Below are 27,970 nucleotides of genomic sequence, written 5' to 3'. Positions count from 1 at the left end.
CAGTCATAATAAACACTGAAAATAAAACTATGGTGGAAGGGGAATTTGGTCAATATGATTCTCTGCTCAAACTCACAAAAACATGTGTATTTAGTATTGATTTCTAGTTTTTCTTTGGTAAGAATCATTTTGATATTTGTCTCTATTGAAAAACTAAAAAGATTTTCTTTCTAATTTAGTTTTCAACTCTTGATGTACGGGTGAACTATTTCTCTAGGATTTTTCATTGGACAATAGATCTTGCCAAGTTTTTATCAAAGCAAAACGTTTATCCGTTTTATTCAAGGTCATTAATTTGGACTTGGTAAAAGAGAGATTTTTCCAACTAAGCTTATTTAAGTTATTCTTCTAATGTGCAAGGACATTAAGTTGCACTTGTGACATTACATTGGTGTGAATTAGACAAAACGTCAGATTGTTTCAAGGACATATTTATGCAATGTATAAGTATTGAGACATACTCCGCATAAGTTATGCGCCGTATAAGTCTCACACTTATACACCGCATATGTCAAGGGTATATATATGAGGTTATACGTTGCATATGTTTACTCTTATACGTTTGTTTGTTCAAATTCTCTCTTCTTGAATCTTTCTCGCAATTCATAAAATTACTTTGTTGATATATGTTTTAGTGATTCGCACACCATTCTAGATCATTAAGGTGAGAAGTTGCTTCCAGATCTGAAAATGAACAGTGACAGTTTCACGCATAAGTTGAATTTATAAGAATAATCCAGTGTTTGGTTTGTATAATGATCAGATAACATTGTGCTTAAAGTTACGAGTGTGATGATAACACTTAATTGCATTATAAATTGATTAATTGTATTAGATCTGAAATTTACATATACGTTCATAAGTTTCTGGGTTTAGGTCTTTTATCCATGTATAATTAGTATAATTTGAACTCAAATATGAAATAAAAGACATTAACAATGATGATGTGATCGTTTGATTGTTCATAATTGTTACAGATTTGAAGATTTTGATTTTGGGTCAAAAAAGAACATATACACCGTATATGTATCATACATATACAGAGTATATGTTGTGCGTTGACTAAAGTCAAACTAGCCAAACATATACGCTGTAATTAGACATATACGTGAAAACAAACTAATACGGTGACATTGGACTTATACGTTGAATATGTACTTATACGCTAAAACAAACTTATACGGTGGATTAAACATATACGATGGATGAATCAGTTTTAACATGATTATGTGTTTGTGTTTGCAGATGGGTAAGAAAACTAAGATTACTGATCCAAAGCACAATATCTGTGCTTATTTGAATGAAGAGGATCCAAAGCTGCAAAGTTTAAAGTAATTATGCCTTTCTTGAAGAGATCCAGAATTTACAAGGCTATGACACATTTAGTAGATCCGTATGAGAATATTGTGACTGAGTTCTGGAGTACTGCCAAGGTTGTTGGGATAGTATTCATTCCACTGTTCAAAGTCAGAAGATTGTAGTGTATGAGGCACCGATTAGAAAATTCTTGGAGTTCAGAGATGAAGCATCAGATCCTGTTGATCTAGAGAGATGATGGTAAAAGGTCGTATGCTCAGAATGGGATATAGAGATTCACTTAACAATTTAGCATTTAAGAGGACCACATTGTCTCGACCGTATAAGTATTTAGTGCATGTGGTGGTTCATTGCTTGGGACATCGGAAGGGTAGATATTATGATATTCTGGATTACCAGATGAGTACCATGGCTACTCTGTGTCTGAATCTAAAGTATAACTTCTCCAGGATGATCCTAGACAACATGAAGATGTAAGTGCACGGATTTGGTGTCCGCAGCTGTTCGAATAGGATAGGGGTTGTTTAGTCTTTATATTAATGTATAAAGGCACATTCGCTAAGGATGTTTAGTGAATGGGCCTCATTCGTTAAAGACTAGACATGTTCGTTAATGTAAGAGCTCATTCGTTACTACTGTGTAACGAATGGAGGCTCATTCGTTAAAGTAATACCCATTCGCTAAGGATATTTAACGAATGGGAGGTCATTCGCTATGGGAAGCCTCATTCGTTAGTGATGTTAACGAATGAGGAGGACTACCTATAAATAGGCCTTCCATAGTGAATGTGCATAGAGATCTTTGCCATATTTATCCACCGTAACGTTACCATGCCGGATTCTCTCTAGATCATTAACGTATCTTCATGTAATGTATTGATCATTAACGTATTAATGAACCCGAAACCTTAACGTATCGATTTGCGACAAGTTCTTGGCTCGTAAACGTTCCTATAAAGTATTCACAAAAGATGAACTTTGGTGATTATTAATGGTTACAGTATCCGAGGTTTGTTCAGATGTTTGTTGAGGAGGTGTTTCCTAAGGTTAAGAAAGAGGGGCCTAAGATCTTTTTAGATCATGTTACTAGAAATAATCTGGCCAAACTTGCTTCGTACAAGAATGTTAAAGAAGCTGATATTCCTAAATTCAGAGATTTATTCGTACATTTGAAGAATCCTGATTATGTGGCTCCTATTGATAATAAATGGAGACATTATAATAGTGATTCAGATAGGGAAGAGGAGATCAGACTGAGGTTAGAATTTAAACCTGTAGGTAAACGATTCATAAAGATTGAGTCTGACTCAGAGGGTGAATCTGCTACTCCAATATAGAAAAAGCGAAATATTGTGAAGAAAGAGGTTGTCACACCGGTTACACAGGATGAAGTACATTCAGCAACATCTGAAAAAGACCCGGAGGAAACTGAATCTGATTCAGAAGGTCGGAGAATGAGATTAGCCAATCCCAGGGCTAAGTTTGAGAAGCGTTCTGAGAGTTCGAAGAAACGTAAGTCTACCGATGAACAAGATAAGACTTATGTTCCTAAAGTTGATGTTGAAAAGCCTGTGAAGCCAAAAGCGGTTCGTATTAAGAAAAAATCTATCACGCCCCGTTGAGCGATTTGCACAAGTGTAAAACGGGAATGTAACACACACCTCTGGTATCAACCACATTGTTTATAAAGAACAATACAAACTAGTTTACAATATTTTACATCGATCTAACTTTGTTTACAACTAGGTGATACAAACTAAATCTAGCCTGTTAAGCGACTTTACTTCTTACTAGCAGACTTGCATCAATTCACCCAGCATTGATTGCAAGTCAAGCACATAGCACATTGACTTTCTAGCCCAAGTTTGGTATACCTAAAAAACATGTTAAAAAGGGTCAACTACAAATAGTTGGTGAGTTTCACAAGTTTCAAGAAATCAGTTGTACGTACAACAATCACAGTTGTAAATACGCAAGTATGTATGTATGTATGTTCACAAGTACGTTTGTTTGTATGTTTATGATGTAATTATGCTAAGCTACAGTGAATCCTTGACTGTTTGTGTTGCGTGCATCCATTTCCACGCCCAATCAACCATTGTGGCCCCTTTCAGCCCACAACATGCCTCGAGTAGCTATGCTTAACACTACATAGCGTGTTTGTATGATTATGGTCATGTGCAAACAGGGTAAAGTCTCAGCAACACATGCCAGCTCCGTTTGGGTTTGTCAAACCAATAGTACTATTCACAAGCCACCGGCTCGAAGTTAATCACTGTGTTAATGGGGACTTTCATGTGTTAGCACTAGATAATTCACATCATTACACGTTTTAGATATGTACATGTAATCAAACATGCTTTTCACCCCAAAAGTTCGTAAAACAATTCAGAAAGTGAGAAACTCATGGTTTAGAAGACAATCAGCACAGCGGTACAGTGTAAGTTCGCAGTTGTTTTAACTCGTTCACTAGTCCCTATAAGGAATATTATAATAATATTAATATTTTAATATTATTATAATCTCAATACTAAACTGGGCTATTTAACTAATCTGGGTATAGCTAGTACTCCCAGAAAGTGTCAATAAGCTTAGGTTGTGATGTTGTTTAATGTCTAATACTTAAAACCAAACTTGGTTTAGTTTCCTCGTTTTACCAGCTGGACCAAGTTGTTCGTTTATGCGTTTAGAAAAACGTTATGGGGAAGTAAGCTTGGGTAAATGTGTTGGTCGATAAAATGATTAAGTTATAAAGAAAGATCACCCATTGGGGTTCCGGATTCGCTACGGGGCCCGTTTCCGTTTATTCAGTTTGATTTGAGAAGAAATGCGCACAATTTATCTAGATTGTTCAGGTTCTCATAAAACGGTTCGTTTTTACATAATTAATCCAAAAATATGATTTTTGATCACTCTTGGTGTTCTGATATTCCCGCAGGTTCGTTAATCGCAAACTTGCCGGTTTTTATCAGAATTGAATTTGTTTAATTTTCAAATTAGCATAATTAATTAACCGTTAATCATCAAATTATGATAATTTAGACACTTAGCAAATAAAATATGTAGATTTTTGTAAAAATATTTCTGGAATTATTTACAGATTTATTAATTTATAAAAATTCATTTTATCAGCTATATTTATCCTGAAAATCGTCTGTTTATCCCAAAAGATTTCCAAAAATTTCACAAAAATTCTTGGATGCTTAAATTATATCCCAAAACTATTTGTATCAATTTCAGAAGATAACAGCCTTTTTCAATATTCTTTTCGAGCTAAATTCGAGTATAAAAACTCATATGAACGCATATACACAAAACACACTTAGGCTTTTCCAAATGATCCCAAATTCCATATGTGATCAAAATATACCAAATATGAGTTCTCCACAAAATTTCATAATTTTTCAAGTATTTTAACTATTTTTCCCAAATAAACACCCCAATTCAGTAATAAATTTGCCAAATATTCTCGGATGGTCGAAAAATTACCAAATTTGAACAGGGGCTCAAAAGATATGATTCCTGATGTCACTACAAAATTCCAATACTTAACAATATGCACATCACAACCTTAACCTAAACGGCCCGTAATCGAGCATTTCGGCATTACCTGTGCGGTTTTCGCCCATTTTTGCTTTCTTAATTCAATTTCCGGGTTCTTGTGCTTCTATATAAGCTATGTGCAGGTCCTATATCACAAACCAAGCATGTTTCATCAATATGGCAGCCTTGGAACTTAGGGTTTCGGCTAGGGTATTAAACCGAACTTTTGAACCGTAAAAACGTTGTTTAAACCCTTTAATCCGTGTTCATGGCCAAAAAAACTATCAAACCAGGTTCCTAACCATGTGTAAGATGAAAATATATTTTTGGACCATTTTTAGGGCTTTTTCATGGTTAGAAGTGATTTTTAGTAATCAAACTATGTTTTTATATAATTAAACATGATTAAACATGGTTAAAATTGATACAATTTGTGGTATTACCTTAGGGTTTGGTCAAGCTTTGCAAGAATAAGGTTTAAATTCCAGAAGCTGTAGGAAACTTTGTGTGAAAATATCTTGAATTGTTTAGTTATAAAGAAAACAAAATAATAATAATAATAATAATAATAATAATAATAATAATAATAATAATAATAAGGGTTTTAGTCCACTTTGGCGGGCTGGGTGGGCCCCCTTTTGGGCCCGTTTGGCCCAGTTATCTCGGTTTACGTGCTCGAACGTGAAATTCCGAGTCCAAATTTATATCGAGTTCGGTTTTTGGCACGAAAAATATATCAGGTACGACAAACAATGCGAAAAACGAGCGTTTTTCGGCTATATTTGTGTAAATTTATAAAAACATACTATATGTCTGCAAAAATTGGAAATATTTTCACGGATCACTTAAAACATTTCAAAAAAAATGTTTGGTAAGTCTTTTTTGGCTTAAAGGATGATACAATGCTTGGTTTGTAACAATATTTCGCGTTTAAATCTATAGCGGGTAGTTAAATGAGTATGTTTTTGTTTAACTTGTTTGCTATCGAACTTAGGCCATAATGCTAATATATTAGCTTATATTAAATGTATATCACTTATAGATGCCCCCCCCTGAGATATCTGGGTCATAACCAGACCCGTACGGTTAATCGTCCGTTCGTTACGTAATAAGCGTTTAATTGCTTATTCGGTTTGTAAATACCGAGGTGTATCCGGTTTTGTCATGAATGTCACATTTTTCCCCGTTAAGAAATTTCGTCCCTGAAATTTAACATACCAGTTACAAGGTTTTTAGGAACAAACAAAAATATTTGTTTTCGTTTTCAGATGTATATAATTCCTCGTTATAAGGTATTTTACCAAACTTTGACCGTTGAAATTCTGTTGAGTCGTAACTGTTTGATATTTCCGTCTATTATTTATACAGGTTCTTTACAAAGTTTAGTTATGTGTGAGTTTCCAAGTGTTACTATCTCCGTCTCGTCAATATGGCACTTGTTTGTTTCAGTATATAAGAAATTGCCAGTAGAACTAAAATCGAGAGTGAACTCGATTCTATATATAGTTTATTCAATATGTTATGGAATTAACTTTCGAGAAAACCTCGTACAGTTCTTTGTATGTTGATGTCAACTTATCAGTTTTCTCAACTCGAATAACACTTTTCAAAGGTCAACAATTCATTACGTACATCGGTATGGTTCTTTTATTAGCCTTATGTGGATTTCAGTTTGTTTTTGAATCTTACGAGTTTTATCTTTGGTTTCCGGAATCAAATTGGATTTTGTATTTTGAGTAATGCTAACTTTTAGACTATTAAGGTCACGATTTATATTCTTGCTCGCATTGTACCAGTTATAGTGTCACTCGTATAATTTTATGGTAACTATTATTATACGAGGAGTAGACCAGTGGAAAATACTGGTCTTAATTTCTTCTAAGATTCAATATATAGTTGTGATATAATTCTCCCAATGTCTTTTGCCCAGATCGATCGTTTAATTGTGGATGACATGTTGTGTTCAAACCGATTCGGTTTCTTAATTTTCGTCAAAAATAAGAGGCCTGATGTCTATCTCGATCTGAAATAAATGGGATAGACGTGTCATTCTATGATTTTCAATTGCGCAGTTGTTATAGGTTGGGAGAAAGAATGCAATTTAAGTTAGCCGACCAATTAGTACCCGGGCCATACTATATTCTCGGAATGATTTACGAATGTGTGTTATGAGGCTTATTATAATATGGTCCCATTTCTACTGGGAGTTTCTGGTTGTTATAACATTACTGAGGGTTTTTGATACTCTGCTTTAATTCTAGAACGAGTCAGACATTCGGGTTACCAATAATATTTATTTGAATCTTTGTGCATCTTATCGGCACCTAGATGAATAGAATCCTTGGACTTATGCGCTTCGTCCATGATCAAGTCGTATAGTTTATCAAAAGTTGGAATCTAGACTCGGTTTGTTGGAGGTATAGAATTTCATTGGTGTTTCTTTTCAAAGTTCTTATCGTCCCCATACAAGATTTTGTTTTCTAAATGTTATGCTCTTAGGGCTTTCCTTTTGGGCAATATGAATATGCCCAATAATGTTTGTCTAAACAATCGTTTTAAATACCCATACTTTCCAATGATACACTTTATCCCTTCATCTTAAGGCATCGGTTTTTCTCAATTACAATTTTTCCACAACTCTACTTGTCTTCCTTACCCCATATCTAGTTTTGATCGTTCAATTGCAGGTCATAGACTTTTGTGATTCATGTAAATTGTGCATTTAATGGCATATAGGTATCATTCCCATGCCTTAGGTGTAAAAGAAATCGTCCCATACTCTGAGTCGAAGATAGTATAATTCTTCTCTTGCGCTTTTGATCGTTGGGAAGCGTATATCATTACCTTGTCTTTCTGCATTAACACGCACTCTAAGCCTTTTAGGAATGTATCCCAATGGATTACAAGATCATCAGTCCCTTCCGGGAGACTTAGCATCGGGTTTGCACATAGTTTCTTTTTCAGCAATTGAAAAGCCTTATTTTGTTCTTCTTCCCAATCATAAATTCGGTCGTTTTGAGTTAAGAAGGTTAAGGGTTGGGCTATACTGAAAAATTTTCAATATGGCGCCGGTAATACCCAGCTAATCCCAAAATTTGGCGAATTTCTCTTGGTGACCCTGATGCTTACCAGTTTTACTCGAGTGTATGTGAATTCCCTATCAGCTAATAACGTGTTCTAAGAATCGTATTTCTTGTAGCTAGAATTCATACTTGGACAACTTGGTATACAATTCCTCCTGCCTCAACACCTCCAAGATTGATCATCAGTGTTGTTCATATTCCTCTTCAGTTTTCAAATGTATCAAGAGATCATTACTAACGTTATAATGAATTTGTCGCGGTACAGTTTACAAACTCGGTTCGGGTGATCCATAAAAACTGCGGATGTATTAATCGGTCCGAAGGGCATAACTAAGGGTTCATAGTGACCATACCTAGCTCGAAACGCTGTTTTAGAAACATCTTCCTTTTGGATTTTAACTTGAAGATAGTCTGAACAGCGATCGATTTTCGAGAAGTAATTCGCTCCCTTGAGTTGATTGATCAATTCGTCGAATCATGAGAGGGGATGCTAGTTTTTTTTTTTTGAAGTGATTTTTGTTTAGTTCTCCGGTAATCGACATATATCCTAAGCCTCCTTCCTTTTTTTTAACTAACAACACCGGTGCTTCCCAATGAGGATATCTAGGTCCTATGAAATCCCTATCTAATAAATCTTGTAACTGGTTGGATAATTCTTGCATTTCAAAGGGTGCCAATCGATAAGGTGCCTTAGCAATAAGGGCTGATCCTGGGATTAGATCAATACGGAATTCAACCTGTTGGTTCGGTGGTAATCCAGGTAAATCATCGGGAAAGACATCTGGGTATTCACGTACAACAGGGATATCTTCTATGCGCTTCTCATCAGGGTTCTTTACGGTCATGTTTGCCAGAAACACCATACACCCTTGGCGTATGTGCTTTAATACTTTAAGATGAGATAAGAGAGGTGATATTGCACCAAATTTCTCTCCTTGTACCATAATCACTTCATCATCTAAAAGAGGAATATTAACTATTTAGTCATCACGCTCGATTTCCGCCTTGTATTTAGCTAACCAGTCCATACTTACAATTACATCGATGTTTTCCCAACTATACCAGGAGCAGGTCAATAAAAATGGTTGGTTGTTTAGGATAATAGGATAGTTTTGGAGTATTTGGTTAACAGTTATCAATTTTTCTATTAGCGAATTTTATAGCATAGGGGTCTTACTAGTTCACTAACCAATATATTTCTCAGGGGTACGAATTCAATGGAGAATAACTCTTCTATCGGTATCTATATCAAACGAACTGAAGCATATTAGTCATTAATTACAAATGTATTCTCTCACCACAATTAAGTCTTGCTGTGTTTTATCGGGTCCAATCACTAATCGCAGCCTCTAGCCGAGTTAGACGTCGATGTTCGTTCTTAGTTTAACTTGAGACAGTTCCTTTTGAAGCGTTTCGTACTTCGACACTTGTAGTAAACATGAGGGTTTGTCATAGTTTGTGATCGAATTGGTTACGATTGGGACAACTATAAGTGGTGAGGTCAGAACGGTCGGTTTATAATGGTCAAAATGGTTTCACGGCTACAGGCATAGTATCTAATCTTCCCGCTTTTATGCCATGCCTTTATTTAACATACCCTTTAGCAAAGTTTCATTGTATATGTTTAATTCTGAATTAAAGTTGATTGTCGTATTATTTTGAGTTGTAGGGTGCGTAAGTTTAAATTGTTGTAGCTTTTGTACCCCTGTTTCATGATTAATTCGTTTTGGTACTTGATGATTTCCCCGGGCATTCTCAACACACTATTTCTGACCAAATCAAAGCTACCACCCCGGTTTGTGTCACAGTTTCTCAAAAGTTAAGTAGCTAACTGGATTAACTAATTCCGGACTACTAACAATGGCATCAGTCGAACCAGGTCGTTAAAACGGTTTGTGTATTTCAGTTGATCCGTACCTTTCATTTTTGATTTCTTGGGTTCGTGTTCTAATTTCTCGATTTCGTTCCTTGGACGAAAATGTTTTGATATAAGAGTTTTAAATTTTGCCCATGTCATGCGGATAATAGCCTTTTGTTTCCGAATTCGTACAATCATTTTCTGTCACATATGTGATGATCAATTTCTGGTATTGATAACAGATTTTATTTCTTCGATTCATTTTACTAAAACATTTACTCTTGTAGTACCACTAGAATTTATAGGTTTGCATAACGTAATTTGTTTAAACGAGTATTTCCGTTGTGAAGGATCACTGTTGTTACGACTAGTATTCGTGTTCGATAAATGATTTTTGTTGCCAATGGCATTTAGTGGGGGAAATTATTGTTATTGGCAGTATCACCAGTGTCCCGTGGGAGAGTATTATTCGTGACAATGTTCGTATTTATCAAGAAAATAACATTTGTAGGTGTATTAGTATTGGTTGGCAAAATAATATCCACGGCCATATTAGTGGTTGGCATTTGATTTGTATTCATTGTCGTATTAATGCCTGCAACGAATCGCATTGCGATTGTCAGAGTTACTATCTGCAGTTACCGAACAATCATTTCGGCCAAAACCGCCTCAAATCACCTGTTTGTTTTCTTCGGGACCATTCTATAATGATAAACAACTAAACTTCACATAACAGTAATTTTCTCTATCTCATTGCGCAGGGAATCACATTAGCTAACATTCAGGTAATTCAAATAGCAGATATGTATTACACACACCGAATCATATATCCATATACCCAGGATAGTACATAGATTTAGTCTTATAAGGCCATTGTTTGCATGTATACATCAAAAATTGTCATCCCGTGACAAGAAATTTTAACCCGGTAAGGGTCAATATTTGTACTAATAGATCCGAATCATCTCCCATATCAGCATAGCACACTACCAAATGCTTGCATGGGTATCGAAACAATACACAATAGTGTCATACTATCCTTGTCTATCCGAGCACACATTATAATAATCACGAATAGTTCACAACTTGTACAACAATTATTCAGATGTAATCCCACTATTGGGTAACTGTTTTACCCCGTCTCTACCGTAAGTAGACATTTGTTCGTTAAGAGTTTGAACAATATGCTGTAGTCGGAGGCATTTGTATACTTCCCTTGACCTTTTGATGTTATTAAATATAACTACAAAATATTCTTTCATCAGATTATTCAGTACCCGTAAGCATGCTGGGTCTACCAAAAAAGGTGATATTTTATGTGCATGGATATTTTTTTTGATGGTTTCATGGATACGGTATCATTTATTAGGGTTGGATTGCACTTGAAGAACCTTATTTGTCACACAAAAGAGTTATAAGCAGGCCTATTTGTTACCTTATCAAGAGTTACAAACAGACATGGACTAAAGATTTTGATTTTTGATAAACAATGTATACCGACCAATACAATCATAAATGTAGTATACAATGAAGGTTTTACTTATTTGCAACATATTTGTATAATCTTAGTTATGTAATTTATGTTATTTTAATGTAAATTGTAATTTTATTAACATTATATGATCATTTTTGTTGATTGTATTTCACTTAATGGTTAAAGTTTAAAATTTTCATCAATTAACCGTGTAATACACGAGCCTCAAACTAGTGTGTGTGTATATATATATATATGTTACACACACATATATATAAAATATTATTATTTTCACAAACCACGCAGGCGACAAAACACGTCGCCCCCCTTCTTATTGCCGCGGGGGGGGGGGGGGGGGTGTTCTGATTGAAAATCGCCCAGATTCGCCCCGTTTTGTCGCCCACTTCACATTGCCCTATGGGCGCATTGCAAAAAAATATAACATAAAGATAGTGACATGAAGTGGTCCTAAAAGGACATCAATATTGCTTATATCATATATATCAATGTCTTTTTTCCTTTCCCTATACAAAAGTGTGCTTGTTAATGTGGTAAGAAATGAGGACTTAAATATTTCTTATAAGTAGTGTTTATTTAACTTTCTTATCTTTGTATCATATTTTATCGTAATAAGCATTGGTGAAGTGTTATTGGGTCATTCCATACTCATGGAAGATGTCACGTTAAATTACACACATTTTCTAAAGAGACCACCAGATATGTGGTATTATTTCACTTTCCACATGTGTGGAAACTATCATGTCATTTTTATTTTTACGCTAGTAAATAAAAACATTGCACAATAATTAAAAAAACACAAACTCTAAAAATAAATATAAAAACAACGCAAAAGCAAATTACAAAAAATAAAATATATTAATCCTCATTGTTTTCAGATAGTCTAAGCATGTAAAATCAAAGTTAACGATAAAAGTGTATATTAAAGTCGTATAAACAATCAATAAAAATAATGTATTTTGAAACCAACTTGGTTTCAAATGGAACTTATATCATTGTATCCATAAAAAAAACTACGTAATTAGAATTTTTGTAAATAATAATTAAAAGGAATATTGGCCTCATATAATCCCAATTATGGCCCATTGGCAAATATAAGGACCAACTATTGAAATGGCAAAATATAATCCCAACTACGCATGTGGGTGGAAAATTAACGGAAACTTAACCGGCCTTTAGTTTTTGTGACATGGCGGCTGAGTTGTCACGTAACCGGCTGACTGGGATGCTGACTGGTATATTAATTAAAAAAACATATAGATTAAATCAAAACCACCTGGTTCGTTCAATTACACCCTAAAACCCCAAATTGGGATCATTCAAGAACACTAGAAACACGAAATCCATGGAATTGAGCTCGTCTTCCACTTCGTCATCTCGCCGTAAGAAAAACCCTAAAAGGTTTATGGTTGATTTTGATGGGAACGTGTATTGTAAACATTATTTGCTTTCGATTGTTAGAGTTGCTGGGCATAAAAGTGTTTGCAATGGAGAAGAGTTCTATGGGTGCCCTTTATGGCCTGTAAGTACTCACGTCCAATGTACAAATTATCAAATTCTGTTGGTCGATTACAATCTTTGTGTGTTTTTAGAATGAAGATTGTAAATTTTTCATGTGGAAACAAGAGATTAATGAGTTTTTGAAGGAGCATGGCCAATGCATATGCGGAACCAGAGAAGAATAAGAACTTGAAGATTTAAGGATGGAAAACTTGAAGTTGCAAAACATGCTTTTGTAAGAAGAAAACCAGAAACTAAAGGATTTTTGTTTGCTGAAAAAGAACAATTGGAAGCTTCAAATTGTGTTAGGTTTAATAGTTGTAATGATAGAAATATGTTGGATGTTTTAGGTTTGATAATCAGTTTCTTATTTTGACTTGGACACATCAGTTTGTTATGTTGACTTGGCTGTTTGTAAGTTGAATGCAATGGTTTGATCTACTTGGACACATCATTTTGTTATTGAATTCAATGTGCAACCCGTATTAATATGACTGCAATGGTTTGCATTAAGTAATGTGCAATATCATCAATGTGCACTACTCTGCACTAACTGCAATATGCACTAATAAGCAATAACAATCCACAATATGCACTAACAATCTGCAATCTGCACTAATAACAATCTGCACTAACTGCAATCTGCACTAACAAAATAACCATACCTGCACTAACTAATAAGCAATCTGCACTAATAAGCAATCTGCACTAACTAACAATCTGCACCAACAAAATAACCATACCCTTATTCCAGAAATAACCAAAATACCCTTGGTCAAAAACAAACCAAAAAGTAAACACTTGACCATTACATTCATCCAAAAATAACCATTTAGTCATACAAAATAACCACACATAAAGTCACACAAAATAACCATAGCATACATGTTACTAGTACCAGAACAGATTACATTCATCCAAAATAGTAGAATACTTGTCTTAAAAACACCTTTCAACCAAATTCAACACTATTCAACTAGCTTCTTTGTCTCCCTTGCTCTTACTCCTTGTTGCAACAGAGGAATATGTTGGTTGGCTTGGCTGAGTTGACTGTGTTGGTTGACTTGGTTGAGTTGACTGTGTTGGTTAACTTGGCTTGGTTGACTGGCTTTGTTGACTTGACTTGGCCTTGGTGAATCTACCCTTTGGTAGTCTGTCCCATCCCCTTAGCCTTTTAGAACCTGACAATCATAAATGAGAGAAACATATATGATTAAATAACAAACAAGACAATATTATTACATCAAAAATGAAACTTACCAGACACATGTTGACTTGACTGGGTTGAAACACCCTCAGTTGGGGTTGGGGTTGGGGTTGGTGTTGGTGTTGGTTTTGGTTTTGGTTGTGCACTTGGCCTTCCTCTTTTGTTTTTCACATTTGTCACTTTTTTACCCTTATGTTTCTCCGGGCACTTCTTGATGTTGTGTGCAGTGGACTTGCAATAACTACATTTCATAACAACTCCATCTTAGTCAACCTTCCTGGCTTCTTTGGATCTTCATGTGGGTCTCTCTTCCTATTTTTCTTTGGTCTTCTAGGCATTTTCTTTACAGGAGGTGGGTCAAGAGGTAAGTCCACATGTGGCCAGTACCTTTCACTTGGCAAAGGAGTAATACTGAATTCATAAGCCTTCAAGTATTGCTCCTTAAGATAACACTTATTAACAAAATCCTCTGCATTTGTTTTCAAGAACCCCGCCAATGCACAAACATGCTTACATGGTACACCAGTTAAGTCCCACCTTCTGTAAGTGCATGACCTTTCACATATGTCCACTACAAAGTCTTCATCAAAATCACTTACTTGGAATACAACTGTTGATGAGGGGTATACTTTACATTTATGGGCCTAAGTTTTCTCTTTATTAATCTTAGCTTGAATCCTAGGACAAACAACCACATTTTTTTGTAACATCTGTGTGTACCTTGTTGCTGGCCTGTTCATTACTTGCACCCTAATATCCTCTAACATATCAATGATATGTTTGGATCTAGCTACAACTATGGTTCCATTGAAAGTTTCTGCCATGTTGTTTACTATCACATCACATTTGGTATCAGTTTCAAGAAAGCACCTTGAGAAGCATTTAGGGTTTTGTTTTGTTAATGCTTCCACTGCATCAGGTGATATATCATACATCTCCTTCATTGCAGCATTGTAATCAACTTCAGTATAAGCCCTACATGCCCTCCAGTAAAGTTTGTTGTACTCTTCACCCTTGTAGTCTTTATGCCAGTTGGCAAAAATATGTCTTGCACAGTTTCTGTGTTCAGCATTCTTCTACACCACATGAACAACATTAACAAGTCCCTATCACAACAGACCAAAATATTAGTATATGTATGTAAATGTGACAAATGATTAAGTCACAAATACCTTTTGTTGGTCTGAGATCAATGTCCAACCTTTCCTATCATTAGTCACATCTAAACACTTACTTAACTCAAGCATAAACCATTCCCAACTATCATTGTTTTCACCCTCAACCACTGCCCATGCTACAGGATACATTTGATTGTTTAGATCCCTACCAATAGCAACCAATAACATACCACCTAGAAAGGTTTTAAGGAAGCAACCATCTAGGCACAAAATCTTCCTACAACCTGCTAGAAACCCCCTTTTCAAACCATCAAAACATACAAACAACCTAAAAACATACCAATTCTATGTTATAGCTTCTATATATTAACTAAAACTATATAATCATTAAAAGTTAAGATGTACCTGAAAAAAACTCTATTGGGGATGCTTCCAAATCTTCCCCTATTGTATCCTGGTGGGGCAGTAACTAGTTCAAATGTTGATGTTGGGTTTGCCTTTCTTAATGCTGCTATATATGAACCAAGTTTGCTGTAATGATCCCTCATTGACCCATGCAACATTTTATAAGCACAACTCTTGGCATTATAAGCCATCCACTTGTTTATGATCACATGATACTTTTCTCTAACAGCATCTTGAATATCTTTGGCAGACCAATTTGGTTTTGCTTTAAACATTGGTAAAAAGTCAGTAGCAATGTATGAATTAGTCAATTGCCTATTCTTTTTCATGTTTCTTTGGCAACTGTGTTCATTTGTTACAGATTTAATCATGTAGCTTTTTTTTCCAGTATCATATGAACAAAACAACTTGAATGGACACCCTTTTACATACTTAATACTTATTCTGTCACCTCTGTGCTTGTTACTAGAAGAAACAGACAGATTCCTACCATTTACCACGGCATACTTCTTCACGGCTGATCTAAAAGCCACCCTACTTATAAACCTTATTCTAACAGACCAGTTAAAATTTGCCCAATCAGTTTGCTTACCTACAATTGGAACATTTTCTCTGTACTTGTTGCCTCTTATGTCATCATCTTCACTATTTCCAGGTGTGTGAACATCACCATCTGAATCTTCATAACTACTGTATGTGTCTAAGTGACTGGTCCCCACATGACTTAACAAGTTCAAATCATCTGCATCTTCACTTGTTTTGTTTTTCAACAAATCATCAAGAAGCTTCTTTTGTTTTTCAACAGCCCATTCATTCACTTGTTTTCTTGCAACAAATGAGCTCCTGAACTCTTCATCCTCAGATCCCTCATCATCATCCAGATTGAAATTATAAGATTCATCCTCTGAATCATCACCAAATCCAACATCAGTAGACTCATCTGAACTACTATGAATTGGGGATGCAGGTTTATCAATTGGTGGTGAAGGTGGAGTTTGAACAATTGGTGGTGATGAAATGTTGACTACTGGTGGTGGAGGTGGAGTTTTGACTACTGGTGTTGAAATTTTAACTGGTGAAATTGGAAATACCTGCTTTCTTGCTGTATTCTTGGAATATACCTACGAGGATTTAAGGTAGTTGATGGAGAGGTGGCTGCAATAACTGGGACTGGGTTAGCAAGAGCTTGAGGGTTAGTGGGCTGGGCTTTCATGTTAATGGGCTGGGCTTCCATGTTAATGGGCTGGGTGGGCTAGGATTCCATGTTAATGGGCTGGGTGGGCTGGGGTTCCATGTTAATGGGCTTGGCTTGAGGATTATTGGGCTCCGATGGCTTTGGTTTGGTTATCTTTTGGGTTTGAACATATATGATCAAACGTTCTGATGCACCTAACAAGGAAGCCATCTCATGCACTACACTATCACTATCCAACAATTTCACATATCCATCACCGGGTATCATGGCATACAACCACAAATCTTCCTTCTTTTCATACGGACCATAATCCATTGCATAACCAAGTATCTCAAAAAAGGATAGCTTATCAACATCTAACTCTAATGAAGTAGTTTTTACATTACCAACATACCTTAGCTTCGGAGGTTCGACCTCAAATTTCCCACCTGTCTTGAAGTCGATGATAATATTATCACCCATTGTCAGTGTTGCTAGGGTTTAGAGTGAAGCAGACGAAAATGAAGAAATTGGGGCTTGATTGAGGAGAGTGAAACTGCGATCAATCGATTAAGGAGAGAATTAGGATGAGAGTGAATGGTGACTGATCAATTGATTAAGGAGTGACGAAATTATTAGGTTTTAGTTTATTACGAATTCCATGTCATCATCCTCGTTAATTTAATCTATATGTTTTTTTAATTAATATACCAGTCAGCATCCCAGTCAGCCGGTTACGTGACAACTCAGCAGCCACGTCACAAAAACTAATGGCCGGTTAAGTTTCCGTTAATTTTCCATCCACATGCGTAGTTGGGATTATATTTTGCCATTTCGATAGGTGGTCCTTATATTTGCCAATGGGCCATAGTTGGGATTATATGAGGCCAATATTCCTAATTAAAAAATGGTTTTTACACTCTCCACCCAACCACCTCCACACTTAATGGTTTTCTATTCGAGTTTGAAAGTTCAATTGTATCCTAATGCTAATAAAAACCGGTTTTCACTCATTTGGGTAACGGATTGAATTTTGTTGAAACATGAAACCTACAAACAATTTGTCTACATAATTTCGAACTTTTATATTGAAAAGGTTTTGTATTTCTTCCATTAAAATATTATTTTGTTGCACAAAAACATAGAAGAAAACGAACGAAAATGAGCTAAGGACCATCATGTTATGTGTTGACGTGTTGTACGGTTGTTGATCGAGTTTTGGGGTATATGATCGGGTATATGGGTCAATGTTACCGGATAGTCGGAGCTGGTAATCAGGTATATTACAAACTAGGTTAGATCCCGTGTTACACACGGGTGGAAATATATAAAACTTCATATATATATATATATGTATGTATGTATGCGTTATACATTTTAATGAATTGTAAACGGCGGATAATCTGACATTATTAATATAAGGTATTACATTTGTTGTTTTAGTTGTAACATAAGTTGTGTGCTATAAAACTATTTTTATTGAAATTATAAAACATATAAGTACACAACATAAAGAATGCTACAAATATGAATATAAAAATGAGATATCACAATTATAATTTTGATTAGGTTTATTGGATTTTAATATTCCTTATTTACTGATATTGGCCGATAATAATCCCTATTCATTTTATCACCATTGGCGGTCCCAAATTTAAAAAAGTTGCCCCCAATGATCCCCCGTTAAAAATGACTTAATGGCGTTATACTTTTTTCTGAATTTTAAACAAATTATTTAGGGCTTTTGATCGGAAGGAGGATACGAGTCGATTGATATAAAACTTCGTTTGAAACGGTGCTCCAAAATGACGAAATAATGCTTCAATTCGGGTTTTTGAACTTACAATTAACAAAAATCAAGTCGTCTGGATCACCGTTTCGAGCTAAGTTTTACATCAGTCGACTCGTATCCTCATTCCGATCCAAAGCCCTAAAACGTTAGTTTGAAATTTGGACAAAAGTATAACGCTGTTAAGTCATATTTAACTGTGACCATTGGGGGCCAACTTTTTTAAATTTGGGATCGCCAGTGGTGATAAAATGAATAGGGATTATTATCGGCCAATAGAAGTCAATAGGGATTATTAAAATCCAATAAACCTTTTGATTATCCCGTTTAATAAAGCAACAATAAAATCCAAAACTTCGTGACTTAAACCATCATTTCAATCCAAGCATCCATACATCCCGTCCAAACGTTCATAAATGATTTTTCCAAAATCCAAAAAAAAAAAATAAAATAACAAAGTCTCAAAATTTTAGAAAATAACAATGAATTAATTGTTTTTGTTACTCAATAAATGGTGATTATAACCATTTATTTTGAATCATTCTCCAACTTAGGAGTTAATGTTTAAAATTAAATTGTTTATTAGGTGGATAATTTATTTATAAAACTTACATACTAGGCATCCTATGTGGATAACCTAGTTAAATGTCACGTAGAAAAGATATGTTATTTTAATAGTATTGTAAGATTCTAAACCCGTGAAAAATTTCATAACTAATCCCAAATCCTAATAGATCGGTATTACCCGTTCCAATTATATCGGTTTTTTACGAGTTTTCCCATCATATTCGGGTTTTACGGGATTCCCTAAAAAATGACTAGTCATTTAAGAAACTGACAATCCCAATTCCCCAGCACCCTACTACTTTTTTTTTTTGGGTGAACAGCTGAAACAAACAATCGGTTAAAAGGTTATTTGTTTAACCCTTGGCTAAGCGAAGCGGTTGAGGGTAGGGTCTCCTCTATCTAAAAAAGAAACAAGGCGTGAGAAAGCAGTGGAAGCAAAAGCATGAGCAGCCCAATTATTAGTATCTTCCCTACCGCCTCCATCAAATTCTCCTCCGCATTTCCAAATAATAATATTATCGGATTAACAGCATCATCTTGTGGTCGTCGGCGACTAATATGCTCGGCATCAAGCACTGACTATTATAAAGTTCTGAAGCTTGGTAAGAAGGCTACTTTGCAGGAGATTAAATCCTCCTATCGAGCTCTTGCTCGTAAGGTACGGTACCTTCCTTCAAAATAATCGAATTCATTAACGTTTCTGTCTGTCTTATGAGTTATTGCAGGTTGTACACTAGGCATAGCCTGCTTCTAGTAGTTTTGCCTTCTTAAATATGATAGGGTTAGAACAGGTAACAGAGAAAACTAGAAAGAGAGGCTAGGGTTTATCTCCAAAACATAACTCATTTATTCAATAATACGTGACGTAAATAGAGTTCAACTTATAGTAGCAACCCAAACAAACAAATAAAAACATAAGTGGTCCTTGAACTTGATAACAAAATAAATAACATAACAATACTCCCTTCTTAACCATCTTTTTGCCTTCAAAAAGTAATTCAAGGAACCTTGTCTTCATCATCTTCAGCAACCCCCTTTGGTGCTTGATCTTCACCATCTACCACTTGAAGTATATAGAGCTGTCTTTTCTCACACTTGTGGCCCGGAACGAACTTCTTGGTACACCAAAAACATTCACTTTTTTGCCCTTTTTAGCTCGAGTTCATCACTCGTCAAACGTCTCGAGCTAAGCGTTCCCAGCTTGGAAGTCGGTGGCACGGTTGTTGGACTTTGTAGCAAGGGAAGTTTTGAAGCATTAACCGGAGGGGTAATTTTGGTATCTTCATGATGCGAATCGTCCTCCACATCTTTAAGTCGATTCATCAGGCTCGTGTTGTTGATAGTTTGAAGCCTTGCTAACCCACACGCCTCGTGCAACGTTTGAGGCTTGAACATCTTTACCGGCCCTTTTATTCCCAGCTTCAGTCCCTTCACATATATAGGCTAACGACATATGGTTCACTAATGGTAACCTTGTTAAGCAAGCAATCAAAACTTGATTATATTCTTGTAGGCCCTCGATGTCATCAGCACTTTGAACAAGAGATGCTATTTCTTCCATTACATCTTCAAACATAGCGTTAGAGAAACGAGCCGACATTGCCAATACATAGTCTTCCCATGGTAGTTTAGCCACGGTAAGCCCACGTGTTTTCATATACGATTGGTGCCATTCAATCGCATCCCCCTCAAGGTGTATAACCGCGTGCCTTAGTTTGAGATTTGCCAGTGTCTCGTCGATTGTGAAGAAGTGTCCACAACGGTAAATCCAACCTTCAACATCTACCCTGAAAACTTAGGAAACTCTACCTTCCCAACCTACATTGGCCGAATGCCCACCCGCGAATCGCATCGCTAAACAACCCCCTTCCAGATCTGCCTTCGTCTTGGTTTAAAAAAAGTTAGGCAAGGTGAGGCGTTTTGGTCCAAAAAGCCGAAGCGCTAGGCGCTAAGCGAGAGCTTTACGTTTGTGAGGCGCTTAATTTAAAAAAATACTAAAAATTAATTATACATGACATATTCTACTTGTTAATCGATCATAAAGATAAAACATATTTGTAAAACTAAACATGAATACTTAATGCGTAGGTTAACATTATAAAAAAAACTTAAAAGCTGCAAAACACTTACATTCTTAGAAAACGAGCCGGTCAAAAATAAAAATTGTATTACACAAGCCTTTAATAATAAAAGGAAGTATGAATGTATAGTAAAAAGTAATAATGAAGAAAAATACCTCGAGTCATAAACAATTGTGTAATAATTAGGAAAGTTTGAACCATAGTTATTAAAAGCGATAGGCGCACACAAGGCGAACGTGCCTCCCCCAGGCGCTAGGCGCAAAAAAAGCGTGGGTCTCAGACAAAAAAAGCGCACTTAAATAAATAAATTCACAAACAAAATTTATAATGGCAAACAATACTTTATTCAAATACCAAAACAATTCAAAAGCATTAACAAGCTAGACTAAAATAACAAAACAGTCTATTACTAACCTCATAATCGAAAACAAAAAATAAAACAAAACAGAATTTTACTAATCTCATAATCGAAAACATAAAACAAAACAGAAAACCATTAACAAGTTGACTAATAACCTTATATTCTAAAACAAAAACTATATATATATATATATATATATATATATATATATATATATATATATTGCTAACCTTTTCTTCCTGGTAGCGACTGGCTGCTATGTAGTTGTGATAATAAAAACTTAATGCCGATCATTATATTATAAAGATAGACACTAACACTTAATTATGTTAATCCCATATATTTTGGGTAGGTTGTTAACTATTAATCATATAATAATCACATGAAATCAAGGTTACTAAAAAAAATAAAAAAAATAGCACTTGCCGTTTTTATTCCTAAAAATCCGCCTTTAGCCAACCTAAGCGCTATAATAGCGCCTTGACCTAAAATGTCGCCTAGGCGGCGGGGCGCAACGTTTTTGATAACTGTGGTTTGAACCGATTAAAAAGATGGGAGTAATAACTGAGGAGAAGATAAACTTACGGCTGGGTAATGTTTTACGAATGGGCCCCAACGTTAATATTTTAAGCAGATGGGACCAAGCAGTTACATTTTCAATCTAATTTAGACTGCATCACATGAAGCGCCGTCTCAAACGCCTCACGCCTCACCTGCTGATACGCCGCTTCAGGCCGCCTCATGTATTTTCTCTCCTTACGTAAAATAAGGCGTTTTCCAAAACGCCTCGAGCGCGCCTGAGGCGCGTCTTTTTAAACCAAGGCCTCTGCCACCGCCGCCGCTGCTGAAACTGCCGCCACTTGAATGCTCCTTGAATGCTCTTAAGATCTCTACTTGTTGTTTCAGAGATTGCTCCTGTTGTTTCTTGGACTGTTCTTGCTGTTTCATCAGTGTGGCTAGGGTTTCTTGAAGATCTGAGATGGCCTTGCCATGATCCTTGAGAGTGTTGCCAACTTCTTGATTCCTAGTGTTAGTCATGGTGATATGAGATATGTCGATGAGGATCGACTGGAATGCTCTGATACCCTTGATAGGGTTAGAACAGGTAACAAAGAAAACTAGAAAGAGAGGCCAGGGTTTATCTCCAAAACATAACTCATTTATTCAATAATACGTAACTTCAATAGAGTTCAACTTACAGTAGCAACCCAAACAAACAAATAAAAACATAAATGGTCCTTGAACTTGATAACAAAATAAATAACGTAACAATATATGCATGCAACAAGCTAGCCTAGCTTAGTTAGTTAGAAAATTATAAGTAGTAGCAATATTCCCTTGCCATGGATATAATAGCTTAGCTACCAATGAATGCATTACATACATACATACATCATGTATGTGCCTTATTATTTCTTGCTTTTAATATAATTAATAATGAGGATTTCATTATGTTCATGGAACCAAATTGAAGAAAATTTCTGGTTGGTTGACCGTAGTAGTAGAATAAATGTAACTTCTTGTACTGTGAGCCACTGAAAGCAGCCAAGCGCATTTTAGACTAAACAACTACATACAACGATAATCATATGGTATTTATTTTCAACAATGTCCGGTAAAAGCTAAAAGCAACTTCAAAATCCCCCCGCTTCTCTTTCTTTTGGGCTTATGGTGTCATTGTTTGAAAATATACAGTGTTAATTGTCCCAAAATATATGCTGTTAAACTTATACATTACACATGCACACAGCATAGGTTTCTTACTGTAATAACTAATTCACTGCATGGATCTGCTCTGAATATAAAGCACATCTTGCTCCATTTTGAAATAAAAAAATGGACCCTTGTGAGGCCTACACTTGGGTGTTTTTTCTTGGAATGATAAAAATAAGGAGTATTAATACATTAACAACACTGTATAGATGATTTTGTTGGGTTCACTTTAGTAGCTGCTCCCTTACATGCTTTGGGTTCACTTTTGTAGCTGCTCCCTTACATGATAAGGGCATATTTTGTACTACAAAGTTCAAACCATATTCTTATATACGTGTCACTTGAATACTTGATGAGTTTTAGACAAGTATAAGTATGCACTCCTTTATGGGTACTAATCTATTCCTTCAAGGCTAACTGATGCAGGAGCATTTATATTTAATTAGAATCTTTTATATTTTGTTAGTTTATCTTTTATTATTTTGCGTTTATCTCGTTTCCAAGTTTATCTCCTTTTCGTTTAGTATAAATAGGATGTTAGGCTTTATTGTTTAGTTTGGTTTTGATTAAGTTTTATTTATAAAGAACGTTGTTCTTGGAACTTCGGTTCGATTTATCTGTCTTTGATTATCATGAGTCTCTCGAGCCATTGATCGCTTTCAAACTGCATCAGTATCCAAGTTTATCTCCTTTTCGTTTAGTATAAATAGGATGTTAGGCTTTATTGTTTAGTTTAGTTTTGATTAAGTTTTATTTATAAAGAACGTTGTTCTTGGAACTTCGGTTCGATTTATCTGTCTTTGATTATCATGAGTCTCTCGAGCCATTGATCGCTTCCGAAACTGCATCAACTGATGCAGTTTGAAAGCGATCAATGGCTCGAGAGAGACTCATGATAATCAAAGACAGATAAATCGAACCGAAGTTCCAAGAACAACGTTCTTTATAAATAAAACTTAATCAAAACTAAACTAAACAATAAAGCCTAACATCCTATTTATACTAAACGAAAAGGAGATAAACTTGGAAACGAGATAAACGCAAAATAATAAAAGATAAACTAACAAAATATAAAAGATTCTAATTAAATATAAATGCTCCTGCATCATACTCCCCCTCTTTGAAAAAACTCGTCCTTGAGTTTTACCTGTCGATCAAAGCCACCCGGATCAAACGGAACATCAATACGATTTCGGTTTGTTATTATAACAACACAAATAAACAATTCAATTTCCGGGGACATCTCACTCGGCTCTTGACTTATACCACCTGGGTCGAAAGGAGCATTGAGCCGTGTCTTGTAAACTATCAATTTGACCCGCTTCTATTGTCCTAGATCATATTTTTTCAACTTTCGCGAGGCCTCACAAATAAACCTGTCATGCAAGGCATGCAAAAAATCACAAAAATCAAATGACTCTTTCTTCTTTTGAGTAACATCACGTTTCTTCTTGGAGTCCATCATTAGAATTATAGAAAGTTGTGACTCTTCAAATAAAATATCACAATTATTAGTATTGTCAGAAAGGATATCCACATTTTTTATAGCACCACTATTTTCTCGTTTTTGAATTTGGAAATATTTTGGAGATCCAATATTCTTCAACAACTTTGCCAACCCTTCCATATTATCCTCTATTTGAATATTCACGTTATCTTCTTTTGAATTTGAATAGGAGATTTGAAAAAATAATTCACATTAGCATTTTTTTCCTCCATGATTGTCGGAATATGGATTGGAACTTCCAAAACCAAGTCAATACGCCCAACCAATTCTTGGCCACCGGTAGTCAACACCTCGCCACCAGTGTCCACCGCAAAATCACCATCTTCATCATCTCCTTGTGCTTCCTTTTTTTCCCTCTTGAACAATACTCCCGTCAAGAACCTTTTGCACGAACACACATTCTTCCTCATCGGGTTCAAACCCGTCTGAATCGAATTTCGGTCTGTCTTCGGACACACCCTCCGGATAGATTGGTTCAAAGAATAGGTATGGATGACGGCTAAACGGCTGCTGCTCTCCGTCACCACCTTCGTCCCAGACGACGGTGCTTGACTCGGTTTCCGTCTTGCACATCTCCTGTTGTAACTCGAGATCGCGGACTTGTTTTTAGAGTCGTTCGATCTCTTCAAGATCGCGGACTCGTTGTCGGAGTCGTTTGATCTTCTTAAGATCCCGTGGGTCGGAATAGACTCCACCGCTGCCTCGGTCGGCGACTCTGCGAGTAGGACGTCGATCTTCTCCACGAGCACATGAATAGAAAACACTCGTGTCGTTGCCTCTGTCGGCGAATCTACGAGCAAACAAGTATTCACGTTCATGTCGAGCCATTTGAGAACCAAAAGCTCTGATACAAACTGATGCAGTTTCGGAAGCGATCAATGGCTCGAGAGACTCATGATAATCAAAGACAGATAAATCGAACCGAAGTTCCAAGAACAATGTTATTTATAAATAAAACTTAATCAAAACTAAACTAAACAATAAAGCCTAACATCCTATTTATACTAAACGAAAAGGAGATAAACTTGGAAACGAGATAAACGCAAAATAATAAAAGATAAACTAACAAAATATAAAAGATTCTAATTAAATATAAATGCTCCTGCATCACTAACTATATCCTTCACTAATCAACTAGGAAATACTTTGCTTTGCCTTCTGGAATTTTCATATTTTCTATTGTATGACCTGATGAAGAATTGCAATTTATTCCTCTAGCAGGGAAACCCTTTTCTTTAGTATGCTCTACTGCCAAAGCATGCCTGCTGAACCCATCATTTGTTTCTTGTATACTCTTTAATTTCTCAGTAAGAGTTTGTTTATATGTATTCAACTATATTTGTGTTAACCTTTGCTCTGTTTTTGTTACTATGACCTTTTCATTCATTTAATTCATGTAGTATGTTCTAACCTAATTCTGTTATTCTGTTACAACAGTACCATCCAGATATGAACAAGAGTGATGGGGCAGAAGAAAAGTTCAAAGAAATAAGTGCTGCATATGAGGTATCTCTGAACAAGCTCTTTAACAATAATAATATCCATTTTCTTACTAGTGATTAACCAAAACATTGCATATGTTTCATATTCGACACTAACCATGTCTAAAACTATTTGTTTATTTTATACTAAATTTGCACATAATAACATGGATACTTATAACATAAATAAATAACTTATAAACCAAGTGATTTATCTAGCAGTTGGTTACTTATCCAGTAGGCATCTATACTACAGATAATCCAGTTCAATGCTTTTCAACAAAATTACAAAGACCGTAACTTGACTGCTTCAATATTTTTGGTTTATGACAATTTGTTAGTGAAAACCAAATGGGTGGTTAATGATTTCAAACACCTTTGAGATGCATTTTGGACAATCCCTGACCAATAGGTTTCAATTTAACTCAACTGGTTAATTTTCATTTCAGTCAAAAAATCAAAAAGGTCATATTCACCAAGTTATCAATTAATCAAGTATCATCACAAACATTTGACTTAAGACACTTTTTTTTAATATCATTAAGCATTTATAAATCATAATTTGATGTCTTAAAGCATCATTTGCTCAAACTTCTTCCTTTGTTATTCTTGTCCCATTTTTTGAGCAATATTTATCAGTCACTCATGCTACTTGTTATATTACCAATTAAAAGATAACTAGCATGCTTTAAACATCATTTTCAGCATTCATATGCTATTTGGAGTGTAAAAACATGTCTAGGATAACAAATTCTTTCACATATGCATTAAATTCCAAATTTCTCGTAAACATGGTTAATACATGGTAATATAACCCCAATATTTTCAAATCATTAAAGTAATTCTTAATAGGGGTTTTTCCTTCTTTCCCTCCTATAAATCAAATAAATATCTGCATTTTCCCTTCTTGGATTTTGAGCTGTCACGTCGAGGTGCAGTTTTATCCATTTACTTAATGAGTAGGTCAATTTGGGTTTACGTTTATCTGTAACGAGTCAAACGAGTAATAAATAAAATAGATAAAAAGGAAACGGGTTAGATTGGTTAAAAGCCGTTTTAAGTTTATTTTTTCACATTAGAACATCTATATCATTTTTATTCAAGCTGAATTATTCTGGGAACTAATAAAACAAACAAATTTGTGTTGTTCTTGTAGGTCTTATCTGATGAAGAGAAACGGTCAGCATATGATCGTTTCGGTGAGGCTGGGTTACAAGGGGGATATGATGGATCAGGCGTTGGTTCTCAAGGGGTGAGATTGCATATTTGCATCATATTGGGAGTTTGGGACAATAATATCAGTAATATAATATCTTAATTTAAATCTTATGGTCTTTTTTCCGTTAGGTGGACCCGTTTGATGTGTTTGGCACCTTTTTTGGGGATTCAAATGGATTTTTTGGTGGTATGAACGAGTCAGGAGAAAATGGTTTCAATTTTAAGAGCAAGGGAACCCAAGCCCTAAACATTTGGTAATCATCCAACCTACAAGGTTATCGTTTATGATGTTTAATGAATGTGATAACGGTTTTAAGTCCATTAAAAAAGTTTTGCTAAGAAGAAAAATGTTGTGAACCTACTTTTACGCTTGTAAATGAACCGGACGAAAATGAACGTAGCATGATGTGTTCGTTTGTTTAAATCTCACCAAATAAGTGATCGGACACGAACAATTAAACTAAGGAGAATTGGAAATAGATAATCTCAACTTTTGTGTATTGGCCGATAATAATCCCAACTTTAAAAATCACTACCAGCGGTCCCAACTTTCAACT

The 27,970-nt window shown here is 35.4% G+C and overlaps 1 protein-coding gene across 1 annotated transcript; it reads left to right on the top strand.

Annotated features, from left to right (window-relative positions):
- Nucleotides 1-19,494: 19,494 nt before the first annotated feature.
- On the top strand, nucleotides 19,495-27,667 carry LOC143590506 (chaperone protein dnaJ A6, chloroplastic-like; the record flags this gene model as incomplete). The annotated part of the gene is made up of 4 exons (XM_077070963.1): nucleotides 19,495-19,710; nucleotides 26,152-26,220; nucleotides 27,352-27,447; nucleotides 27,543-27,667. Coding segments are annotated over exons 1-4 (506 nt in total), but the record flags the coding sequence as incomplete, so codon positions are not given.
- Nucleotides 27,668-27,970: the final 303 nt, after the last annotated feature.

This window comes from Bidens hawaiensis, unplaced genomic scaffold (assembly GCF_021521415.1).
Source record: "Bidens hawaiensis isolate Kalapana, Puna unplaced genomic scaffold, B.hawaiensis_p1.1 tig00038619_1, whole genome shotgun sequence".
In the NCBI taxonomy this organism is placed as follows: Eukaryota; Viridiplantae; Streptophyta; class Magnoliopsida; order Asterales; family Asteraceae; genus Bidens; species Bidens hawaiensis.
This window is presented reverse-complemented; position numbering and strand designations above follow the sequence as displayed.